Here is an 18922-nt window from a genome sequence, read left to right as displayed (position 1 = left end):
GTGTGTGCACGTGTGTGAGTGAATAGAGAGATATAGAATTAGAGAGAGAGAGAATGTGAGCTGTGAAACCAGATCCTTGTCTGCAGTTTCTGAAGTCAGACGTAGCTCTCTGGTGCATGGTACATTTGACCTCTTAAAGGAGCAATCAGATGTGCCCTCTAATAAGAGTTTGTGTGTGTGTGTGTGTGTGTGTGATGTTTTGAGAGCACGTAGAGGTTATAGGATGTGCTATGTTGTAATGTACTTCTGTTTATTTGCTGAAGGTAAAAAGATGATAAACGTCTTTCCAGTCCGAGTATAAAACCACACTGACTCTGACACTGCCTCTCAAAATATACAGAAAAGGTAGTGTGTTTTCACTGGGTTCCTGTCATGTCGTTCTGGTTGTTAGCAGTTAGAAACAGGAAAAACAACCACTTGAGTGTGTATTGTAGATTTGTTGAGTCATCAGGAGGAAGTGATTTGTCTGATTCTACGAACCAGTAAATTGTCGGAAGCTGTTGAGACGTGTTTGGATCATTTATAATAAAAGCAAAACTGACTCATGGTTGATTTGAAACTCTCCATAGTCTGATCTAAATGGATATACCTAATTATCCTAAATGCCTTAAAGTTATAAATGAGAATGAGCTTTTACTTGGTGGAAAAGACACATTTTATTCTGCAGGAGTGTATTGGACAATGAAGTGAAGGTTTAAATGCAGTAAAACTCAAGGTAGCGCGGTTAGACATCATTTAAACAGAATGAATAAAAGTCACACAAAAAAAAGCTGCCTGGTAAGAGTTACTCATGCAGGAGCAGTTCCTTGTGTTTGTGTGTGTGTGTGTGTGCACCTACTTAACCTAATTTTGGGGGCAAATTTGTACCCAGAAGTAAGTAAAATTTGACAACCTACTTTTGGAGATGTGTCTTCATTTGTAATAATGGTATAAAAATAAAATACATTTTGTTTTGTTTTTTTAGAATTCTGTAAGTTTCCTGTTGGGCTGTAAGTTAGATTATATTATTTACAACTACCTCTATATGAAAACATTAGAAGTCTATTAAATGTTTCAATTTACATAGTTAAGTAAGTATGTGTGTGTGAAACTGAGTGTTAAGAGGATCAGCTGTTGAGGAACCACTGTGAGCCGTTACCCTATCCGACCTTTACCAGCCTCAGCTTAACCTGACCCTGCCTGACCCCACTTCACCCGTCCTCACCCTCAGTGACTGGACACCCTCCATCCTCTGCAGCCCTTTCAAATCATTTCTTGTTTCTTAAAAAAAATGCCAATCACATTCGGTTGTGTGTTAGATTGAGTGAGGTTGCTGGTGACAAATCAGACCTCAAGGAGATTGATGATAAGAGATGTGACGATATAGAGCGTTTTGAAGATTTACCTTTAAAGATTCAGTGAAAGCTTTTTTTTCTGAGGTGACTTGCATTACATAAAATATATGCATTTCATCAGTTATTTCTCTAGCAGTTGAATTCAGTTATTTTGTAATTAAAACATGTCTGATATTAACTTGAACTGTGTCACCTGCTTGTAAAATCATTTTAATTTACATTTCAAACCAGACACAGACAAGTGTGTAGATTGGATTGACCTAATATCAGCTTCCAGTATTGATAAATGCCAATATCCAGGAACAACAAAAAAAAAATAGTAATAATTATAATTGATGAATGAATACAGTTATAGGGGATATATATTGGTCAGTATTTGAAACTTGTGTTTACCAATTTTTAAGTCGTTTTTTTAAAACGCTAATGGTTTAATAACACTGTAATCTTTAGGAAATCTCAAAATAAATATATAATTAATTTTTGTTCTCAGATTATAATGTTGTGATGCTATAATTTACTTTTTTAAATTTATTTAGACAAAGTTGTATAGAATTTTAATATTGGCCAATCCCAATTTTTGGATTTTGGTTTAATGTTAAAGCTGGAGTTCAAACTGAAAAGCAGGGAAATAGGATTTCCCAGGTCAGACTCTGATATGCAATACATGCTATATACAGTATGATGCAGTTTACATGCCTACTGAAGATGATGATGGCAGCAGGGAGGATCACTGGCCTTGTTTTTCAGTGAATAAATGTAGTCATTTTTCATTGCATCTGGACATATCAAACAGACTCTGATCTCATATTTGTCCTCTCTCCGTCTCCGCAGGGTTTCCGTTCCCAGACTGGGCCTATAAGCCCGAGTCCAGTCCTGGCTCCAGACAGATCCAGCTGTGGCACTTTATCCTGGAGCTGCTGAGGAAGGAGGAGTATCATGATGTGATTGCCTGGCAGGGAGATTATGGGGAGTTTGTGATCAAAGACCCCGATGAGGTGGCCAGGCTGTGGGGCGCCCGCAAGTGCAAACCTCAGATGAACTACGACAAACTCAGCAGAGCTCTCAGGTAAGTCCTTTTGTCTTTGCCTTTATTTCTGTTAACAATTATGTCCTGCGCAAGCTGTTTAATCTGGAACAGTTTACAGTACACTTATTTCAGACACAATCCCTCTTAAGCAGCCTGTGCTTTTATGGTTAAAGACCTTTCAGTTAATGGCCATTTAAAGCTCTTTTAACTGATTTAATATTTGTTATGATTTGCCCCCATTATTTTTTACCCCTGGTTTGTCTTTTCCTCCTCATAACATTTTTGGACCAGCCAAAATAAAATGATCATTACAAAACATGGTCCATCTTCAAACACATCCAGACTTTTAACCATTTACCATTTTAAAAGGAAAATCCTGGACAGTTTTAGTTTGACCAATGAAAGCTGAGGCCTATTTCTGCTCAGCCTGAATGTAGAGGAGGCAGCTAAAGCGTCTGACTCTTGTGTTGCATTATGGGATTGACCCTTCTGCTGAAGAGTCATGATTGCTTGGAGTCTGATCTCTCAGTAATCCCAGTCCATTTACCTGTGCAGGAGCTGTGCTCTCATTAGAGTACAGACAGACCAATGTATTCTGAGCAGCCGACCGTTTTAGCCTTCACTCCAATTTCTGACCTGATCTGCATTTGCTCAATTGTACCATTATTTTTGTCTCAGACTCACCTGCTTTAGCAGATCAGCGCTGATCCTCAAAGTGGATGGAGAGTGGTCCACTCTGAGTAAACCCACATGAGGGTTCAGTGCTGGATTTAATCAGTCAAACACTCAATTAATTACCATCAGTGTATGATCCAGTACAGTTGATGTGGGCTTTGTCAAAGGGAGAGTAATTCAGCCATTTCAATATTAAAAAATGATGTAGAAACTATTGTCACACAGATATTGCTAGTACATTTTACAAACAATTACACAGAAACTAGAGTTGGGCCGATAGACGATGGCATCGTTTTCAAATTCACGAGTTTTTGAATTTTTAAACAACTGTACTTGCAGATAATGAAACACTGATGAAATAAAATACCTCTTAATAGTACTTTAAAAGAACACACTTAGGTAGACTTTATAATAATGTCAAATTTGGGAAGTTTACTTTAAATTACAACTTCATCATTAAAAATAGAATTTTTATAACCGGATAGATTTTTTTATAAACAATCCAATTCCTATCTGATACCAGCGCAGGTGAAAAAAAAAAAATCGATGTATAATTTCTATACTTCTGTGTGCTGACCTGATCACCACTCTTATGTGTTAAACACAATCTGCTAAATATAGACATCATTTAATTGAAAAAACAAACAAACAAATGAAATAATATATAATAATTATCTATGGCAAAAAATACTATTATAAACAAGGTTAGTGGATAATTCACCAGCAAAAGTTATTCTATAAAAATCATGGGTGCACAATAATTTAATAAAAACCTTTAAACTAAACTAAACATTAAGTGAAACAACATTATTTAGTGGGGAACAAAAACAAAAATGTAGGACTAAATCTGGTCAAATATTACACATTGCTGTTTGTATTGTCATAAAATACATTAATGAAAAATAAAAAATAAAATGCATTAATGAAAAACAAGTTATATATATATATATATATATATTATATACAATTTAAAAACATTTATTTTAAACCCATAGCACAGTAATATAAGCAGCAACATATAATAGATAGAACAGAAATTATAAAAGGACTATTGATAATCCTTCATTGCGCAAAAGCATACTTCTCCATGAAGTACCCCTGCCTATATCTCATACACACACTTCAGGTCTTGCAGTCTACACTAATGAGTCAAATCAGGTGTGATAATTGAGGGAGACATGTACAATTTTGTATGGCAGGGGGTTAAATTGCTACAGTACACTTGAAATATAGTGCACAAAATCATTATGGTGCTTTATAATGTTTTTGTGCCTTTCATGGGGCTTAACAATAACTCAGAATATTATATGCACTATATCAGATCCGGATCAGTCTCTTCTGACCGATACTCGATCTGACAGAAAATGGCAGTATCGGAGCCGATACCGATACTGAGTACAGGATATTTGAATATTTGGATGCTGTGTTGTTTTAATCAGTATTTGTCATTTCAAATAAAATAATCAAATGTGTGTGTGTGTGTGTGTGTGTTTGTGTGTGATGGTGTGTTTTTCCATCGATTAAACAGAAGATAATGACTGTTTTTAAAAGCTCTGCCACTTATGTTGGATTATCTAAGTTATACTTTAGTTCTCTTCTTCTCTATTTTTATCCTATTGTTTGTTTTTACCAGATCAGATTTTCACTGTATTTCTTTACAAAACAGAAAGTATAATGAGAGTGAAGTGTAAATTGTTTACCTGCTGACAGCTGTGCTATAACATGATGTCACTCTTCCTCTTCACTCTGTTATTACAAATGTGAATGTGTGCTCTGTTCGCACAAGTGTATGTTTTGCCTTATGTGTTTGAAAGAAAGTATAGCTGTAAAGCCATGTAATTATAAGTGATTTCTCTCAGACTGTCCATATCACACTTAGACAAACACACACTGACACAGACACGGTTGCCAGATTGTCTTTCCAAACTCAGATTTGAGCATAATTTTTACTATGCACCTACAGTTAGATTAATCCATTTTTTTTCATAGTCACAGCTACCAAAAACGCTGTCAGAATATGGAACAACTGATGTCCATTCATTCTGAATAATCCTGTGCTCTCATCTAGAGAGGATCTGTAATCCTTAGCATTGTAATTTGTTTTAAAGTAATGTCGCATGAAAATGCTCTTTTCACATCATCATTAAGCATTGAGGAATAAGTGATCTGATCACTACAAGTGCTAAATCCTGGAAGTACTGCTTTTCAGCATCTTTACAGGCCTCAACACCTAAAGCATTGCCTGGATAGAGGAGAAGTCCCATGATGCACAATTCTCCATTGTCAAGAGTCTCATTTGGCTATAAAAAATGACTTTCAGGGTCATGTACCATATTTTTGAAGGGTCTTCTTAGGTTTCTTCTCACTTTACCATTGTTAATATTAGTAGTCGACCAATATATCCCCAAGGCCGATATATCGGCCAATATTTGGCATTTTTCAAATATCGGTATCGGCTGATGAGTTTTCTGCTTGGCCGAAGTGTTCGAGGCGGGACATTTTTTTTGAAGGTACTGAGAGCAACAGCACCTGAGAACAGTGCTCACACTTTCTCTTGTTTGTCGTCGTCGTTAACAGTTCTGTCTTATACGGATAGAAGTCTGTCTAATAATCAAATAGAATGGTTAAAAAAAATGTATATACAAAAATTATTTTAACGATTTATTTTATATTAGGCCTATTAGTAATAGAAAGGCAAACATTATAATACTTCCTTGTTTGCCGTCAGCATTAATCAAATACGCATTTCTATAATTTTAACAAATCTTTGAATGACTAATGAACATTTCATTTCACAAACCTTGCAAACTCAGTCGAATCCAGCTGTGAGATCTTGTGAAGTGTGTTTTCAGCATAATCACATGTTCTCTGCATTATGGTCAGTCCGTGTAAATTGAATGCTTTAAACTTTAAACTCGTGATTTCAAATTATGCTGTGCTTTATGCATTTGCCCACTGTCATATTCATGTCAATTTCACAGTGTGCTGTATGTAAAATGAGTGTTACCCCGGCTTTATTAAAAAAATATGATTCCCAATGCACACAAACTTCCCAGAATACTGAGTGACCTGTTGGTTACAGTGTTTACTTTTTATATATATTATAATTTTATTATATATTTATTTATTTGTGAAAATACTGTCATCTTAAGCATAAGTATGTTTTTTTTACACATTTATTTTTTTATCCATCGTCAAATAATTTCAAATTTCTTAAATATTAATAATAATAATTAAAACAATTATATCGGCTTTATATCTGCCATCAGCCGCCCTGCTTTCCAATATATCGGCATCGGCTGTCAAAAAACACATATCGGTCGACCACTAGTTAAGATTAATTAGGAAACTAGTTTTACTGTAAAACTGGATAAGTCGTTGTGTATAAGCTATGTGTGTAGAATTGTGTAGAACCTTTGTGTTATTTATTTCCTTCATTGTATATTTCCTTAAAAATGCACCCAAATCATGACAACATATTTGGTCTACCTGCCTTCTTTCGTGCAGTTCAGTCTAAATTTGTTGACTTCAAATGGCTGAACTGGCAACACTGCACAAAGACCGGCACAAAGAGTGCGTTTTGAAATCTGAACCTGGTAATTGTTGGGCTGGTGGGCCTTCATTTGCTGTCAGATAGAGACCTTGTCCTTTGATCATTCTCAGCATGAGTTCCTCTCTGTGTTCTGGGCAGGAGATATTTGCATCGCCCTCGTTAGAAGGTCATGCAGCCGCACATAACTTCTCATTTGAGTCCTCTGTTCACTTTCCTCTCTCTGTAGACCTTAGTCAGAGTAAACAGCACATTACTGTGAATGCGCTTCTAGTGGAAGTCTACAGGGCAAGGCATTAAAAGCAGAAATTTGTCAGTTGTATTTTTGTTCAATTGCTTGCATTAACTCTTTGGTATAAATAATCTGTTATTTGGGCTATAAAGTTACTTAAAATGTCTCCCACGTATCAAGAAAAGGTCACAGGGTCTACATTACAAGATATACTCACTGTAACTGTGCACAAATGAGTGATTTTCAGTCTAGTGACTTTTAAAACCATGTATATTGTAATCTTTATCCCAATGTAATACTCGGAAAGAATAGACTTCGGATGTTTCAATTCAGTTGAACATTAAAGTCACAACAAAAATGACGTAACAACAGACCTTTTCTTATGTATTTTGATGTTAGTTTCTACAAATGCTTATACATTTTAAACATTTTCAAGAGGTTTAAATTAACATTAGCCCAGATAAAAAAAAATTGTTAGTTTATGAATCTCTAAAGTGTTTTAACAAACTGAGTGGTGAGTTGTAATTATTTTCTGTTATCTACTACTTTGAACAGAAGTTGTAAGTCAATACTGTCTTGTTCTTCTCGTCTTTTATCCCTCTTATTTCCTCTCCTCCATTCTTTTTTTCTTTGATGTCGGTGACTCACTGCCATTCCTCCACATCTACACCACCTCCCCACCCCACAATCCCACACTCTACTCCTCCATCTGATTCATACCTTCAATCTGACACTTCTCAACTCACAACAGGGCTTTCACATTCAGCCCTGCACACTTGTGACGTCCCTTTATTTCAGGACAAACGCTCCTTTTCAGACATTTCTTGGCCACTCTATGGCATGCATTGAAGTCTGGGCTAATGCTCTAATCCTGACTGGAATTTGACTTGATGTTGATGGAGTTAGGGGTGTTGTTTCAATTATGTTCTCCTGCGGATGGCCCGCTGGGACTCAACTCATCACCTTCCTGCCACACGCGTGGGGGAATTCCAGAAAAAAACTGGAATTCTATTGTCCCTTTGTTGATGTTCCACTGAACGTCAGGACATTTCCCGTCTGGCATCGAACATGATGGACGCCCAAATACTCATTCCCTTCTTAATTAAATTTCATCCCTCTTTTGTCAAAACTGACCTAACAGAACTCCCCAGATTCTGTTTATTTAAACTCACAGTGGCTACATGATAAGAATTTTTACTTAACAAAGTCATCAAAGAGTGCCAGTTTTAACCATGTGACCAACTTGAATCCATTGAAGCCCTTTTTTTATCCTATCAGAAACCTTCATGTCGTTTCAAAACAAATTACTTTCTCTTTTTCTGGTTAAGCTCAAAAGAAGATATTTTGAAGAATGTTTCAGCAGTTTTTGACCATTTGACGAAGTCATTGAGGTTAAACAATATTAAGGGCACCTTTCTGCCTTCCTTAAAACTTTTCTAGACCTTTTTCCCTTCATTGCCAACAGGAAATCCAAACCCTTGGACAAAGTCTGTCATCATATTAAACATGACTATGATGTTATTTCGATGTCAGACGTTCTTGAGAGATCTGATTAAGACTGGATGTGTGTGTGTCTGTGAGAGTGTGTGTGTGGAAAGAGTGGGTCAGAGGCCTTGTCCTACAACAGCTCTCTTTGTTTGGAGGTGGATGACAACATGCGTGTGTGTGTGTGTGTGGATTTCAGGGCAGTTTTGGGTCTTATTGTCAGGACAGAATGAGCTCTTTATTAGCTCAGTGGGTGGAGATACACACATACACACGCTAGTGCAAAAGTGACACGCGCTACCACATGCACCATACAAAACATGATGTTTATCTCTGGCTTCTCAGTAGAGCTTATGGATGGAGCGGATCTCACTGTCCATTTACCATCCGCCCTAGAGCCTCACAGACGCACTCGTACCCCACCCCAACCCGTCACTTTTTTCCCACTTTTATTTATTTTTTATGTAAACGCCCCCATAGTGAGGTTTTGTCATATTTCTTTCACACAAATTTGCCCCCAAAGTAGAGATAATACATGAACCTGTATATTTCCGAGGTCGTTGGTATTTTTTGACATTTGATATTAAGTTTCAAGGATATCTAATGATATTTTAGACTTTTTTTAGTGTGTGTTCAGATATTTTCAAGGATATTCAAGTTTGTGAGCTTGTTTTCAGACATTTGTGAGCATATTTTTAGGATATTTAAGATTTGAGACGTTTTTAGACATTTGTGAAGGTGATTTTATAGTTTTGTATACTTTAGAAATGTTTGTGTGAATATATATATATATATATATATATATATATATATATATATATATATATATATATATATATTACAAAGGTTTTGAGGATATTTTTAGAAATGTGTTTTCAGATATTTGTGAATATATTTTTAAAAGTTTGTTCATATGTCAGACATTTGTGTGTACAGTAAATAAACAAAAAAAGTTAATTAAAAATCTTATTTTGTGGTGATATACTCAGGCATTTGTGTCTATCGTTTAAAAGTTTGCAAGGATATTTTCAGAAATTTGCGAGGATAAAGTTTCTGGTTTGTGAGGATTCTTTTTCTCAATATTTGGTCCTCACAAATATAGCACAGTAAATGAACATTAAAGAAACACAGTGTACCTTTTTAGCTTCTGACTGATAATCCTCATGCTCTCTCTCTCTCTCTCTCTCTCTCTCTTTTCTTCATTCTGTCTCTTTTATAAAGCGTGTTGTTCAGGCCCTGATCTGCGAATACCAGGAATCGCTGTAGTGTTTGTTTAGCTCCTATATTCCCACCAGTGAAAGAATATCGACCCTGAGAGCTTTTAATAATCTGCTGTTTAATCCTAGTCATAACCCAGTGAAATCTGATTGTTTCCTGGAAACCTGCTCAACTGTCCCTCCTAAAGTCATTTTGTCTCCAGAGTAGGTGTGTCTGTGTTTAAAAGTTGTTCAGATTTGGTCATGTTATATGCTCTCCTTTGAACTGCCGGTCAGCAGCATCAGTGTTTCTGTCAGAGCAGCCCCCAGCGAGTGGGTTCACAGGTGTGGAAGTGAGTGTGACAGAAGGAGGGTCATTGCCACTAGATGCAGATGCTCAAAGAATCCTTTCTTCTGCTTTGAAGTCAGTTCAAATGCTCTTTAAAGTGTGTTTGAGAGAGCGGGTGCTCGTGCAGTCATGTGTGTAGGGTGGGCGGCACTTCTTTCACACACTGTTCTGCATCATAGACTATGACTTTAAGATATATTCTTTGTAAACAACTCCCATATCACACGCTTATCTTGTTTTACTTGAAAGCAAGACACAAATATTGATTAATATATATATTTGCAGGTTTTACTCCGTTTTTAGGGTCAAATAAAAGCATCTAATATTTAAAAAAGTTGAAAACTGTTTTTAAAATCTAGTTTAAAACATGTCAAGTTTGTGGATTAATTATTTTGTTTTCAAGTTAGTTTCACATGGTTTTGAAAAATGTTTACGAGAAATGTCAACTAAGTAAAAAAAAAATGTAATAATGAAAATGTCATGTCGTATAAGCATCAAGTAAAAACGAATAACATTTTTCCCGTCACCTTGAATTGAGTGTACACATCTTAGTTATCATTTTCAAAAAAAAGTAAAAAGTTTTTGAATGTTTTTAATTAAGGGTAAGTGACTTATTTATTCATAATTACATTTTTCATCTTACATTTTGGTCATTTTAGATTTATTGACCTTGAAACAAAGCCATAAGGGTCTGCAGGTCTGTTTTTTATTTTTTTAAATAGTAATAAGAATAATTTAAATAAGTATTTCATGTTTGAATCAGGCTTGTTTTCACTTATGATTTAGGGAGAGTTGATTTTTTTAATGTTTTTTTGACAATATAATATATAGATTTGGGTAAACCTGAACGGCATGTCTTTGAGCATCATATTGCTGAGACAAATGCATAATATGACAATTCAAGAAACACTTGTGTCACATATAATGTTTTTAATTTGACACTGGTTTTCACCACAGAAAGCATAACGTAATGTAGTTCGAGGAAGTTTAACCTCTGCTTTGAGAAACCAGCCGCATACTATATAGAAAGCATATCCAGCGACACATTGTGTGACTGTGCGAACAGTTTTTAAGAACCAGTCATATCTGACAGCCATAGAAATGAGTGTTACTTTGCCTGGCCTGTTGATCGGAACATCACAGTTCAGGATGTCATGGTTAGAGTATCGCTTCATCTCACCTCTGCGTTCTCATCTGTCATCCGTCATAAACTCAGGTTACCACTTCCAGCCAAACAGTGCAGACGTAAGTAGACTGTGTGAGCTGGATGTCTGCCCATGCAAACGCTGCTGCTGCTGCTGGTGTATTCGGTAGACACGCTAATCCACAGCTGTCTCAAGTATATTTATATCTCGCTATGTGGCTCAGAGTGTTATCGTAGGTCACATGATCACCGATCACCTGCTTACATCTGTGTCTTTGTTAATAATTGCATTGAAGGTGCATTCTGCGTATGTTGTGGTGTCGCAGTCACATGTTTTTCCCTTCTGGAGGTTGACAACATGTACTTAGTTAAAAAAAATGCTTGTCTGAACCTGATATAAAGAAATCAAATCATTTTGACACAACTTAAATACATTTAAAACATTTTGAAAACACTCACGTCTTCATCTGACCACAAGAATCTGTTTGTCTTGGCTTAATCTCCACAGACAAGACTGTCTGAACTCTCTCTCTCTCTCACACACACACACACACACACACACACACATGCAGGGTGAGTAAATATATCCTCTATGCATTCAAAAAGCTCAGTGTCAGCATCTTCCGTGAAACATGTCATTCATAGAGAATTGTGGATGGAAGGTTATTAAGTACAAGATGAATCGTTGTCACAGGGATTTGCACACACACACACACACACACACACACACACACACACTCACTGGTGCAGGTCTGTAAGAAAGGTGCAGTGATATTGGAGTTACATAAATGAATGGAGGTTTGTGAGGAATAGAGAGATGTTATGTAAAGAACCGGGGATGGACAAAGGTTAATATATAGATAGGAAGAGAGAGCGAGAATGGGATTATATAAGTGGATTAAGAAAGGAGAATTTATCAGTGGGTTATAGTGTTATATAAACAGACACTAGAGTGACCAGAGCTGTCCTGACAATAGCTCCCATCACACAAACATACACATAAAAATATATTAACAATACATACAAAACCATTTAAATGCTTCCTGGGCTCTTGATGTACCTGTATTAAGCAGATTAATTTAAAGTGAACACTGCACTGGTAGCCATATATTTAATTTATTTTTTTATATAAACTTAATTATATATATAAAATCCAGTGTGTGTGTGCAAATGTATTATTTAACTGAATTTCAGATTCTCTTATAAATAATATATATATCTAGCATTAAAACAATTTATAAAAAGTTACATGACAATGACTTTGTATTTAATTTCATTTTTCTATAGCACCACTCAAGCTGCCTTGTGCTTCCCTGGAAGCAAGAACATATGAGTGTCTGTACATAGAGTTCCTATCATCAATATCGAACATTTAATTATTTGATTTGTGCATAATCTGGATTTTTTTATTATTCATTATACACGTTGACATTTTAATAACCCAATACCTTATTTCAGGTTTATATGTGATTTCTGAGTGGGCTAATGTGTCCTGCTTGTCTCTGTGCAGGTATTATTACAACAAGAGGATTCTACATAAAACTAAAGGAAAACGCTTCACCTACAAGTTTAATTTCAACAAGCTGGTGCTGGTCAACTACCCTTTCATTGATATGGGGTCTGCAGGTAAAAAACGAGGACCCACAAATCACATACATTTGTTCACATAATAAAATGCAAAACACAACTAAGACCTTCACCTGTGTTTGTCTCTGCGCAGGAGCGGCTGTTCCTCAAAGTGCTCCACCAGTGCCTACAGGTCCCCATTTCCGTTTCCCTCCATCCACTCCTTCAGACTTGCAGGTGTCTGAGGTGCTGCGGTCCCCCAGCAGCGAGGAACTGCGCAGTCCGGGGATGTTCAGCGGCCGCCGCATCGCCCGTGGCTCTGTCTCTGACTGCAGCGATGGAACTTCTGTCAACTCTGAGATCGAAGATGGGAACGGAGGTGCGGCGGAGGAGAGAGTCACTGAACGAGTGGCTGAGAGGGCTGGAGGCGGCGGTTTCCGAGGTGCAGTTCACCCTCGTCTGTCTCACGAGGCGATGTTCAGGATGTACGGTGGACCGGGTGGTCACAGAGGTCATCGAGTGTCAGAGGTCGGCGGACATAGGGTTCATCCCGAGCCTCTCTCGCCGTTCACCATCTCGCCTCTGCCGGGTCCGGGAGGTCCTGGCCTGTTGGCACCACCTCTCTCACCGGCACTCTCCATGACCCCGGGCTCTCACCTGGCCTACACTCCTTCCCCTTCCCTGTCGCCCATGCCTGGCTCCATTTTCTCCTTCAACCCAGAGGACATGCAGCGCTACCTGCAGGCTCACACCCAGAGCGTCTACAATTACCACCTGAGCCCTCGTGCCTTCTTTCATTACCCAAACATCTTCGTTCCTCAGCCTCAGCGCCTTGACAAAGGCATGCCCGGACCCCAAGGCTGTGATCGTGGTCCTGTAGAGAGGCCTTCGGTGCTCAATAGCCATCACTCCAGCCACCCACCACCTCACGCTCACCCTGTTCACCATCACCTGGGGGAGGAACAGCACCATTCTCCATTCAAGTTCAAGCTCCAGCCTCCCCCATTGGGCCGAAAACAGCGCGACAGTCAGGGTCGACAGGGCTCGCTGTCCTCCACATCTACATCTGGTCTGGGTTCCTCGTTGTCATTTGGGAGTGATCTCAGTTCAGCCAGCGGATCAGGACTGGTGTCCAACTCCTCCTCAACTGGCTCGCTGAACAGCGCCGGGTTGCCCAAGATTAAGGTAATCAGGAATTATGATCTATACAATCACATGCACATATATGCACGTTATAATTGAGCCGAGTTTTTTTTTGTTTCATGTCCTTGTCTTTGGTTTGTTAAACTTGAGAAAAATGGGATGGTATGAATTCAGTCGGACTAAAGGCATGAGAATTATAAAAAGTACTAGCCGTAATACACTTGCTGACTTTGTAAGCGGTTACAAAGAAAAACTGGGCATCATACAACAAACAACTGAGGATCAGACTCTGTGAGTGGTTCCAAACACAACAAACTCAAAGAGAAACCTGCACTTCTTGCTAGAAATACAATTTTATGCAGTCTAGTTGTAGTTATGCATAGTTATAAACTCTTCATTTGTCTTGAAATTATCATCTGTAGTGCAAAAACAATTTTTTTCAGTCATCAGAAACAACTGGAAAATTCATGGGAATTAGTCCGGAGCAATCTGTTTTAACACTTCATAAACTCTTTCTCCCTCTAGGTTGAGCCCATATCTGACATTGAATCAGAGGAGGAAGTCGAAGTGACTGACATCAGTGATGAAGAAGCTGATGAAGAGTTTGATGTTTTCCCCTCTCACTACCATAAACACCGTCATCACCGTCACCATAATCATTATCCACACAGCCAAAAGCACCAGCAGCCCAACGGCACTGATGCCGCTCTCCACCCAGATGAGGACTTGGAGGAAGAGGTGTTCAAAGCCCCCGCCCCTCCGCCCTTCTTCATCCCTCCCACCTCTTCCTCAGGTGATGGTCGGCGTGGTAACTCCGTCGTGAAGAGTGAACCCGTGGAGCCGGCGGACATGCAGCCACAAACCAGCTCCCAGTGCATCCCGCTGAAGCTCCGGTTCAAGCGGCGCTGGGATCAGGACCAGCACATGGAAGAGGCGGAGGACAAGAAAGTGAGAGGAGAAGAGAGGAACGGGATGGCGGAGGAGAGTGGGAGCGGAAGTGGGAGCGGAGAAGCAGAGAGCCCACCCCCTCTCGCTCATCACCGAGTTAGCACGGAGCTCCACCGAGCCACGGCACAGCTGTCACTGGAGAACAAGGAGTGCTGATGCACATCCACACACTTAGACGACTGCTGATACACAACTCTACAACTGCTGATGGACCCACACTCACACCTGACTCTTGAGATCAATGACTGCTGATACTCACAACAGTAATACTGACACATACACTGCACACTTAGACTAACTGACCCTTGCTTAATCGAGTCCCGTTCCCCAGGCTGCCCTCGTTCCCAAGCCGCCCTCAGCTTCAGACGAGGGGCTCAATGTCTCAATGTGACCGTAATGAAGAATGAGTTCACCCACGTGCCCCAGCGACCCTCAGGAGTCATGAACTTTGACCTTTGGCACTAGAGAATTTTTTTATATTTTTAGAAGAGAATTTTATTTTGCAAAGTGCCTGTGAGCTGTCCCTCAAAATCCCACAAAGAGAGCTAGAGATGGGTGTCAGAAAGACTTGATCTTCTTCTCCAGCAGCCCAGCATTATTGTCCTCAGCAACGGACTCTGATCAGTCTCCATGTGATGTGGTGGGATACAAATGCACAGAAAGTCACAAACAGACTCCGTTCTAAAACCAGCCTGGTCAGAAGTCCGAACCCTCAGGGACACAATCCCTCAACACACACACACACACACACTCAGACATGACCCCTTTCTTATTCCTTGTATGAAGTGTCTGATTCGGGTTTGACTGTGTGTGTTTCGGAAATCTAGCTGGTTGTAAGTTCTCAGGAAATCTCTCTCCTTTCCTTTTCTATCCAGACCAGCTCTCCTTAAAACTCTCGCACTCTCTTCCGTTCTCTTTTCATTCCTCTGGGACCATACCTGAATCACTTTCATTCCGTTTGGGGACGAAGTGACTCGGGCATAACATGCGGTTCTGAGACCACGATCCTAAATCTGTTAAATGGCTAGTTCCTTAGTTGGTTAGTCTTTGAAACGACAGTCTGAAGGTAATACACATTAGCAAGTTTATAACAAGCTTCCCTAGTATAGACAGTCCTTTAAGTGTGAACTAAACCAGCATCCCATACACACACACACACACACACATAGACACACAAGCTTGTACAGTGATACTAGACCATCTGGGGGTCAAATTTGTCCTTCAGCCACACAGAACAGCCGTGGACCTCTATGAGATCTTACTATGGACATGGGCAGGTGGAATAGCAGTTTCAGTCCTTAATCCCTAACATTTAAATACTAACTTAAGAATAGAAAGACAGCAAAAGGCATGTGGCCAGAAGTCGCTCTCTTGCATGCACACACACACATACAGACACACACACTCTGCCTCTTATGCCTTGTTTTAATAGCATGTCTCACAAGGAAAAACAATTTTTTTTTACAAAAGAACAGTATACACTCAATATACCTTTAAATATTATGTGTTGCACATACTATAAGCGGAAAGCATAGCATTAACATATATCAATTTCAGGGGGGTTTGTAACAGATTTCATTTTGAGGGGAAGGTTGACTCTTCTCCTCAGGGTAAACGTTGCTGTTTGGGTAAGGGAGGAAAATTTGGCATTTCTTGTCATGGTAATAAAAGGTAGGGTAGAGGAGCAAAAGACTTAACTGTACATAAGACTCTAACAAAGCATGAGAGCTTTGCACCACAGATGATGTGGCACATTCGGTTCTTCAACTAGCACGCACCTCTTCAACATCCTGTTCTTACTGCCACAACTGATGTGTGTGTGTGTGTGTGTGTGTGTGTGTGTGTGTGTGTGTGTGTGTGTTTGAGAGAGGCTGCAGGTCTCTGTATGTCACACCACACCCAAGGCTATAATTATTTTGAAATCTTGCATCATGAACCTCATAAACCTGTGTGCACTAAAGCCCTGTGGAAGTTGAGCACAGGACTTGAGACATCAACAGGGTGGCCAGTCGGACACTAGCCATGATATAATGGTTTTACAGTGACAGGAAGGCGTTATATCACTGCTTAAGTGCCCCTAATACCTAAGATAATACATCAAACAAAACTGACTTGGCAACGGGTTACCTCCTCAAAGTTTTGGGCTCTTTCTAGCTGCCTTATTCCCACTTTAATCAGATTTGAATATGTTTAAGATCTCCTCTTGCTTTCTTAATAGATTCGCCAGGTCTTTAACTAGGATGCACTTGTTTTACGCCCGGCATACCTCAAAACTGAAAAATTGAATTGAGATGGGGTGAGCACTATTGACCAGTGCAGTCTTGTAAACTTTTGTTTGGGCACAAAGTGTGTGCATTGTTTCTCTTTAGGAGGGAAGTTATTTGTTTTCTCTTAGGCTGCTCTCATCGGTTATCCCAGGATGTCACTTGAGGCTTTGTTTTTCACCTGAACTGCTCTCTGGTGTCAATGTTGCTGTTCATCCTAATTATTATTAGTTATCATTATTTTGTTGACATGTTCTCCTCATATTGTCGTCATGATAACATTGTTTCCCCCCGCCCTGCCTTCCCACGAGCAACCCGACTGTGTTTAGCGTAAGATTAAAACTTTTGTAAATTAACATAAAACTGTAACTTTACTATGGGTGGTTATTGTGGAGAGTTATAGGATGGAGGAAGGGCATTCAGGGGAGGACCGGGTTTATGATTTGAACTCAAGTCATGTCATGTAATTGTTATTTTGGTAGTGTTACTGATTTCTTGCTTTTGTACATTTTTTTTCCATCGGGGATTGTATGATTTTAAAAGATATATTGTGTATTGTTTTATTGTGTAAAAGTCTCAATCTCTCACTTTCTATCTCAAAATGTATTTCTGTGGTTTCATAATTCATAATATCAGGTTTTTAATACCATGATGTAACATTTAAATTCCTCCTTTATTCGTTTTTTTGTGTTCTTTTTCAGAATTGTAATTAAAATGTAATCAGGGTCAATTAAACTGGTTAAAAGCCATCTGGTTTCTGCAACCTTTTTTCCATCTGTTTCAGTTTTGTGAAGCTCTTACATGTGTAGTTTTTTTTTTTTTTTTTTGCAATGAATACGCTTTGATTAGGGGAATCCAATAAATAAATAAATATGATTCCAAGCAAAGAAATATGCTTTAGATGACCATTAGCAGCTGTGAAGTTCTTTATTTATTAAATTCATGTTGCGTATCCAGCCTGTTGATATAATATATAACATAGACTCTTTAAGACTGACCCCTGCTGTCTGAAGAGCAGAAGTACAAGCTTTTATCGACCATCTAAAATCATCCACTATTGATCTTAGAGACTCTTTTAGCACGTACAAATGATGAACTGAATATGAAAGTACATGCAGTTAATATTGCTAAATAAAATATTGAAATATTAAGTTTAATTTTAGAGCTATATGAATGTCATATTAAGCTAGACAATTATTTTGCAGCTTCTATTATGATTGTATGAGGGGCCACTGCACATATCTGTAATTTTTTTGTCTATAAAGACCAGAAAAGATTTTTTTCTCTCTCACTTTATAGCATCTCCTTTCTTAAGTGTCTGTGAAGGTGAAAGTAGCAAACAGAGAGACGATATGCACAAAGATATAACTCATATTCATATGGACCGTTTTATGTGAATGTTTAACTTTTTTTTTATTTTTAATCCACTACCAATTTCATCGGTAGGCATCAGGTCTGTCTACTTGTTAAAATCAGTGTTCTTTATGAGCACTGACTGAGTAACACTTCTTCAATAGACCAGTTGTGGGATTCAGATGAAACCTGTTGTTATATTTCTGTCTCTGGTTCATCTCATCATCCCTGTCATGTTTTGTTTTGTCACATTCTCCGTCTTGTCATCTCCCTTTTGCTTCTTTTATCACTTCAGTAGTTGTCTGCATTTCAGTGAACTAGAGGAGGGAATGCAGTTCCCTGTGCACAGTGGGAGGGTAGGGAAGAGGGATAGGTGTGTGACGGCTGATTGACACAGCTTTGCAGAACCAAAAGAAAGGGGTCGTCATCATGGAGGGGTCAGGTCAAAGGGCAGGGCTCTGGGGGAGAATAAGTGCTAATAAGGCGGTATGACCCTTTAAGATAGTACTTGAATGCTACAAAAACGTGCTTTATTTAAAATTCTCTATTTTTGTCTTGATCAGTGAAAAGTGCACAAAAAGGTTCACCTTATTCTTAGTGTTCTGAATCCCCTGAAGCCACCACACAGTGGCGCGTGCACATATCTTTATAGTTTT

General features: G+C 38.7%; 1 protein-coding gene across 1 annotated transcript; it reads left to right on the top strand.

The window, feature by feature from the left end:
• Positions 1-2165: 2165 nt before the first annotated feature.
• On the top strand, positions 2166-17662 carry LOC113071491 (ETS domain-containing transcription factor ERF-like; the record flags this gene model as incomplete). Its single annotated transcript, XM_026244843.1, has 4 exons — positions 2166-2400; positions 12503-12618; positions 12713-13743; positions 14227-17662. Coding segments are annotated over 4 exons (1961 nt in total), but the record flags the coding sequence as incomplete, so codon positions are not given.
• Between the last annotated feature and the right edge of the window lie 1260 nt (positions 17663-18922).

Source organism: Carassius auratus, unplaced genomic scaffold, assembly GCF_003368295.1.
Source record: "Carassius auratus strain Wakin unplaced genomic scaffold, ASM336829v1 scaf_tig00007419, whole genome shotgun sequence".
NCBI classification, from domain to species: domain Eukaryota; kingdom Metazoa; phylum Chordata; class Actinopteri; order Cypriniformes; family Cyprinidae; genus Carassius; species Carassius auratus.
Note: the sequence above shows the minus strand (reverse complement) of the source record. Positions and strands in the feature narration are given on the sequence as shown.